This window comes from Apaloderma vittatum, unplaced genomic scaffold, assembly GCF_000703405.1.
Source record: "Apaloderma vittatum isolate BGI_N311 unplaced genomic scaffold, ASM70340v1 scaffold20945, whole genome shotgun sequence".
NCBI lineage: Eukaryota > Metazoa > Chordata > Aves > Trogoniformes > Trogonidae > Apaloderma > Apaloderma vittatum.
Window position 1 is genome coordinate 1 of NW_009716745.1, and position 7,782 is coordinate 7,782.

Below are 7,782 nucleotides of genomic sequence, written 5' to 3' on the forward strand. Positions count from 1 at the left end.
CGAGCGAGCAGAGCCCCATCACTGGGGAGTTTCAGCTGCTGGATGGACTGGACTCTTCTGAGGTTATCCTGGCTTACTCAGTTCATCTCAAAATCACAATTACTATATGTCAAACCAAAGACTGACGTTCGTCGTATGAGTCAGAAGGTGCTTTGCCACTGATTTCAAGGGCTGCAGGATTAGTTTATTAAAAAGACCTGAACCAGCAGGTGAGCTAGAGTGAACCAGGTTGCACGGGGAGAGCGGGGCAAGCTCAAGGGTGCATGTCAGCAAGAAAAACTGCTGCAGATTGCTCAGAGCTGGATGGTGATGAGCTGGCTGAGATGGGTAGAATGATGATCCAACTCAAACAATTCTTCTGCACTATTGTGAGGGAAAAAAAAAAGTTCATCTCACTAATCCCTGCAAGTATTGGCACTTCCTCATTTCTACAGAAGAGGAGAACTACAGACTGGCTGGCAATCGTCAGCAAAATGTGGAAGCCTTACCAGAAACTTGGTCTGCAAGACTTCCTCTTGATTTGCAAACTAAGGCTATTTAGGAGAATTAAATATCTGAACATCCGGCCGCTTGGTAGAAACAAATCTCTGACTTGGTCTCGTGGCAAGAAAATACTCGGTGCACTGTATCAGGTAATGCAAATTTTCATCAATTCCTGCACAGAATGGATGCAGGTGGTACCCGATCAGGAGGCACTCGCCCTCCAATCCAGCGCTGGTCCTCATTCACTGAGTGTCTTCAATAGAGTCACTGAAGATAACACTTTCAAAACTAGTTTCTGCTTTTCAGTGCTCACACTAATCAAACTCCTTAAGCTTCAGCTGTGAGAGAGGTCAGCGATGTTCATCCTGCACTTGCAATGTGTTTGCTGAGGTACAGTGAGGGGTTGCTTTGGAAAAATTCAGTCTTCACATGTTTCATTTGCCACTCATTAAAAAGTCAAACAGCAGAGGATGTTAATAGCAAGGCGCTAGGAGTGTTTGTCATGAGGGTAATTTCACTGCAGTATCCCCCACAATTCAAATTTAAATTTTATTTTTTACTGTACCAGAAACGTAACAGGGTAAAAGACATTAAACCCACTCTGTTGAAAACAACCACGTCCCTGTCTGGACAGGAGCTGTGGAGTGTAGCTGCCTGACTCTGCAACTCCCTGAGAACATCCAGTGACTGCAGCATGAACTGGGATCTCAGATCTATCCAACAGGACACCCTGCATCTTCCTCATAGGAGACGGTCTCTTTACCTCTTGGACACCGTCCCTACGTAGCCATGTAACAGATGACTCCATTCACTGGCAGGTTCTGTCAGGTACATCCTTCAGGATGTACAGGAGTCCTGACATGAGTCCAAGGTATGAAAAAGAGGACCTGATATAACAGGAGTCCTCAAGGAAATGCATGCCAGCCCTTCCACGGTCAGATTTTCTCCACTGACTTTGGTTTTTTGTTGTTTTTTTTTTCATAAGGTAACACTGGATGATTCATCCCTGTGCCAGGCAAGGAAGGCCTCTGCTCCAAAGCAGAGAAGGGTAGGAAGAGAGATGGCACTTCAAGCAAGGTTCTGCGGAGGCACAAATTCTGAGTATCTGCACTCCCTCTTACTCATTTCCCTGTTGCCACTCTTCCTGGGCCTGTGGCTGTTGAAGGAAGCAGCCCTTTGTACGAGAGTCACTGAAGGACCTTTAGCACCATTGTTCCCAACAGAAAGAGGCCACAGAGCAATGCTGAACAGAGCCCAGGAAGTGCAGTTCACCAGGACTCAGTGCTAGTCTTAACCACTCAAAGGCTGGGCAATAACTCCATTTAAGGCATCTATCCACTCCCTCTGCTCCCTGTCATTCTCACATATGAACACAAACTCTCTCACTGGCGTGACCACAGTGATCGCTGGTTTCCTCTTCTTCACCCGCATTCCCTTGGGCAAGCCAGCTCGTACTTCATACCCCTCATCCATCCTTCCAATAAAAACCTGGCCCTGGGCAAATGCATCCTAGAAAGAAGGAAGCAGAGGACAGCCATTAGCCAGCGGACAGTGTGGCTCCAGCAGACACTGTTCCATCCTTCGACATGGAACAGGCACTAGGGATGCATGAAGGGGACAGTGGTTTGGGGACAGGCAGCAGGAAACACACCAGAATTTTTTTTTACGCTCATGGGTATTCTCAGAGGGAGGTGGGGACCCACCCTTACAGAGCTGGTTGATGGCTGTTCAGAAGGAGCACGGAAGGATATTCTCAGGGCTAGAGCAGTGCTAGCAAGCAGAACACTGGGGCTGTCAAGCCTCTGTTATTGGTATATTGCTCCCTTTGTCTAAGGTTAAAGGCACAAGGGCAATAGGGCTGGGAGAGAATGCGCATAAACGCTACAGGCAGTAGCAGCTACTTTTAGAAGACTTAGATCTTCCTCAGAGACACTGTAAGGACCAGAGTTCCCAAATAGCTCAGAGATCCACTGACAAGGGAGATGAGCTCTTCAGACTGAGCCTGCTTCAGTCTTGTGCAGCTGCTGGAAGAGCTGGATGAGAACAGACCCTTCCTCCTCACCGAGCTTCATGAAAGAGCTTGTGGAAAAGCAAAAATCCCATTCCTCTTACCAGTGGATTTTTAAAGTACATCAGGTTCCTTTCTTGAGAATCCAGGGAGAACCAGCGCACCTTAAAGGCCTCCTTCTGCTGCAAGGAGATCGTAAAAGTTCGTTAAAGACCAAGTCCCAAAGGGGAGTTCAGCCTATTCGAGGCAGATCCCTGGACTGCTTAAATGACTCAGAGCTTGAGTTCAGTTCCATTCATCCCTGTAACTGGTAAGAAATGAGTCACTGCTGTGTGCAGCCCTCAGCTTCCTTCTCCCTGGGTCCGCACTAGAGAACTGAAGGGTCCTCTTCTAAAGCTCACTTCAGTTTGAGCACAATTTAGGTCTCAGGAGAAAAAAACACAATCGTTCGTGCTAGTAGCTGTGCATACTCTCTGTGCAAGTAACTGCAGGAAAATGTATTGGGGCAGTAGCACTGAGCTGGGCCAAAACGCCAGCATATTATCAGCAGTACACCACTGAACATTTTAACAGAACTTTGCCTCAAGGTTCACTCAGAGAGCAAGGCAAGAGCAAGCAATATTCAAGCAAGACCTCAGATCATCATCTCCTCCTTCAGCAGTGCCTGAAATCTCCCTCTCCTGTTCTAATAAGCAGTGGCCCAAATACTCTCCTACAAAAAACCCAACCCAAACCATAAGCTTCACTGTGGAGAATTTGCTCAATCCTACTTTGCTGTTATAAGCAGATCTGACTTATGTGCTACTGACTTTAAAAGAAACAGGGAAGTAGGGGAGTCAGCATGTGATGTTCTCTTCTAGCAGGGGCTGCCGTTCTAGAGCTGCAGTTAGCAGAGACAGCAATCCATTTAGTGTTGCGTAACAGGACTTTGCATGTCCACTGCCAACTAATCCATCTTGCTTACTCTTTAAGAAGGATTCTTCTTTCCAGCCTCATTTTCCACACAAACCAAAACACAATCCCAAATAACATGACAAGTTTGAATATAATATCTCTTACAGACCCAGGAAGCATATATATATATAGCATATGCTATAAATATAGCATATAGCATATTTACTCGTAAATAACACAGAATTATCAAATATTCTCCACCTGGAATAATCGTGTTTGTGTACTGCTAAGTATGCACTTACTTTTGGTCCTGTTTTTTCCATATATCCTTCTTTGACATATTTTCTTGTGATCCTGGGTATGAGCTAAGAGAACAAAAACACACACACAAAAAAGTCTGTCTCATTCAAGTTTGCTTTTCTGTTCCATTTCTGCCACAGCTAATCACCATCAATTTTGGGTTGGGCAGTCTGGATTTTTTTGGCTGCACAGTAAAAGGAAGTCTGAAAGAAAGTGTAATCTTTCAAAAATCTTAGATTCCTTCCTGTAAGGACCACATGCAGAATTTTAGGCCTTAAATGTTGACTACGTTTTTGCACGCTACCCAGTACGGCCTCTCCTTCTACCTCTTTTGTCCATTCCCACCTGCTGCTGTTTGTGCACCTGACTCTGGCAGAAGAAGCAAGAAAATGTTCTCCCGTGGTATGTTTGCACAGACTGCTTCAAGCCCTGTTCAGTTCTCACCTCAGGCTCAGGGACAGCTGGGAAGGTTGTTCTGAGATAATGGTAACGTGCTGCCCGAATGGCATTGAACCAGTCAACAATCTCCTAGGGAAAACAGCAGATACAAACAGAAAAACAGGAGTAACAAGAAGGAGTAGAGTGCTGCCTCTCCAAAATGCCTTTCTTCTTGCGACCTCTTTGCAAAGATACACTTCCTCTCCGAGGGGCAGTGAGTGTCAGTGACTTGTCCCAGACACCCGAAAAACACCGAGCCTCCAAAATAATTTAAAAATGCCTCTCCAGGGAAGTACCAGACAGTCACCCAAGTCTGTGTACACAGCCTTTTTCAGTTGATTTAGTTGTGGATTGTTTAAAAACCTTTGCACCTGGAAAGAAATGAGAACTATGGGAAGCAATAGAAATCTACAAAACCTATAGACATACTTCTTGGAATCATCATTGTTTGCTTAGAAATAATGCAAAATATTTTTTATACATGTCAAGAAAGCTTCAAAGAATATAACCACGGAGTTGTATAAACCCATGAGACAGTTACCTTACAGAGACTTATATACGTGCCCCACTGAAGCCTTAATATTATTCAGAGTGTGAAGTTGAATACATGCCCCAACAGAACAGGAGCAAGACATTCCAGTTATTAGTGTCAAATTCTGAAACTTTCTATATTCTACAAGTCATAGTGATTTCAAATAAAACCAGATCCTGCAGAAACAGGGTATCTCTTCTACAATATATATCCAATATCTAAGCATCTTGCTTATTCAAAAATCTCCACAGTATTCACCTTTCCACTTTCGTGATAGACAAAAAGGTTCCTTGTTTGACCATCTGTATTGTATGTGATCTGCAGCCCGTGAGAATGTTGGATTTTCTCTGTCTGGAACATTGCATTCAGGTTCCTAATGCTGATAATGGCTTTTGGACCTTTGGACTGTGAAATGAAAAGCATCACTGTATTAAAGTGCTCTCAGGGAAAGTAACGGAGAACAGATTAGCTGTACGAGAACTAGATCCCTATTGAAGAGAAAGCAGGCATTCTGAAATATCTGAATACTGGATATAGCAGAAATATAAAGCCTTAATTACATGCTACATAAAATCATTTACAAAGAGTGACTCCCTTTCCTTGACAAATGCTGGGTCTCTATTTGGTGGGATGTGTCTGAATTACAAGGGATGAGTCTATCTCTAGCCTCATAGTTGGAGAACAATTAACTACACAGAAGAGAGACATGATGAGGACGACATTGCAGCAGTTGATGAGAGAATGTTTTGCTAATATAAGAAGGAACAGCTGCCAACAGATCTCTTCTTCATCTTGCTATTCAACTGCCAATATCCATTTCCTTTGCTCACTAAGCAAAAGAAGGCTGCAGGGTTAAGATAAGGGATGAAGAAAAAGGCTAAATGCAAAGGAGCAATTGCCTAAGATACCACATATATTAATGGGGAAACATCAGGGTTCCTCCAAACACAGGCTGGCCTGGCTGCAAAACTAGAAACAATGCTATTTATGCTGGGTTTTGCTGGTGAAGAGCAGGGTGAGAGGATGGATGTTGACCAGCTACCTCTGGCTGAGGAACTCACTTTTCTGGTGAAGTACTTCATCACCCCTTCCCTTGCTGACAGGACAAATTGTCTCTTCTGGAACTGTCTGTTTTCTCGCCCACGCTTCCAGAGGAATCCTTCACGGCTACCTGCAGATCAGACCAAGATAAGTGTCAGAGAAGGGCAGCACAATACTAGGACTGTTCCTCTAAATTGTGATGTAGCACAGAGTTTCAAGTCTCTTCTTCACCTGAGAATTTCCACCTCGTATGAAAAAATCCGTGGAGAACTAGAGAACTGTAAGATCCAGATGCAACCTTGCACTTAGCTAAGTGCTTTTTCTTAGAAACCTCTTCTCAAAGTTAGATTCAAAGCAAGACCTGCACATTCAGCAGTTCGAATACGACAAGCCAACCTTAAAGATCTTCAAAGTGGCCAACAGAACGCTGTGCTGTTGGCTTTAAGGCTAACACCTTCTCCCTGACAATCCTAACTTTTACCTGCAGAACAAGGATCTTGGCAGAGTCGGGTGGCAACAAATTCCTCACGCTCATATTTAGCTCTAATCCATTGCTCTCTTAAAACCCTGAAAGAGGAAAACATGGATAGAGCTGATCTGCCTCTGTTTTCACCAACCAGCCAAAGAGACCTGTAGAGGCAAGCAGTAGTTCAGTGGCTGTAAAGGTCTGCAGTGGTGAATACACCATCAACTTACAAGCAATCACAGGACTGGGGGATGTAATAGTAGGGAGGGACTTTTGCCTCATATTTAATTTTGGCACAGACATTCCCATGATTCTTCATAAACTGAAACACAAAAAAAGTTACGGTTAGGTGTGCAGCTACGAAATCACTACTATGTCAACGAAACTCCTATCAAAGAGAGCGCTGCACCTTTTGCTCAGTCTCGCCAGAACTCTCAGTGCATCTTTACATACACTTATAAATTCCCTTTGGCACTACAGTGTGCACTTTTTCAATATGATCTCCCTATACCTTCATCTTCTAGATATTAACAGTGATTATGCAACTACCACCAACACAACTCAATTTAAAGATGAAAGGCTAAACCAACGTTTAAGAATGGTATGTTGATTTCCAAACAGAACATATTATCTGGAAATATGTGTGGGCTTCTAAACCACAATGAGGAGCTACTGTGTGCTATAAAAAACAGTCTGCAGGCTGTTAGAAACACGGTCACCTACCAGTGTAATTTGATTGAGCAGATCATAAAAAACCCCTAAAGTGACACATGGAGTGAACTTAGCTCTGCATGCATTTGTTCCTCTGTCCATGGTGGTTGACACAGAAATTACAAGCAGAGAAGGTTATGATGAAATGTGGGGGAAAGTAAGTAAATTATAGCTTTTTCCTCTGTACCTCTATCAGATCGTTCTCCCAGAAGTCAAGCCGAAGTGATTTGACCCTGCTGATTTGAGGAAGGTTGCGATGGATCCCAGAGCAATTCAAACAAATGAATATTCCAAGTTTGTAAGAAGCCCACTCTGGATCTAGATACAAACACAAAGAACAAACCAATACACGGAAAAAGGCACAGTCACTGACAAGGGCAAAAAGAGCATCTAATATACAGCGCAGGCTTCACACATAATACATCAAACCCCACCCCCTTGCTTATGGCTGTCACTGCGCTGCCTTCCGAGCAAGAGCACCTGCCTTCCCCAGTGAAGAACACGGCCTCTGTGTTTATGGGCTCTTTCACTGACTATTTGTTTAAAAATTAATGCGACCGCGCAGGCAGCCGAGCTGTGTAAAAGCTCAGCTAATTATTAGCTCTGCATGAGAAGCTCCTGTTGCTGAATTAACAATGGAAGGACGTTGTGGTCAGCGAGCACTACAACAGAGTCCAACAGAGTCCAACAGAGTCCAATGCCCAGAGCGAGGACTCGCACCCGCTGCCCGCGGAACTCCCGCTCCTGCTCCGGCGTCCCTGAGCGGCCTCGACAGGTCGATGCTCAGAGGCGGCCTGAGCGCTCCAGGACACTTGGGCTGCTCTGACCGTGCCCTCTGCCTCTCCCTTATCACATCGAACAGAAGCTACTTGTCGTGGTCTTCCAGCTGCTGCAAGCTGCTGATGGGCT

General features: G+C 44.5%; 1 protein-coding gene across 1 annotated transcript; it reads right to left on the reverse strand.

Moving 5' to 3' along the window:
- Nucleotides 1–1,773: 1,773 nt before the first annotated feature.
- LOC104267588 (arf-GAP with dual PH domain-containing protein 2-like) lies at nt 1,774–7,186 on the reverse strand. Its single transcript, XM_009869659.1, has 9 exons — nt 7,061–7,186; nt 6,393–6,484; nt 6,178–6,263; nt 5,717–5,826; nt 4,914–5,060; nt 4,130–4,213; nt 3,688–3,750; nt 2,596–2,673; nt 1,774–1,992 (listed from the first exon to the last, which is right to left on the reverse strand). Exons 2-9 carry the CDS (start codon nt 6,479–6,481, stop codon nt 1,774–1,776), a joined length of 876 nt encoding a protein of 291 aa, XP_009867961.1. The 5' UTR covers nt 6,482–6,484; nt 7,061–7,186.
- Between the last annotated feature and the right edge of the window lie 596 nt (nt 7,187–7,782).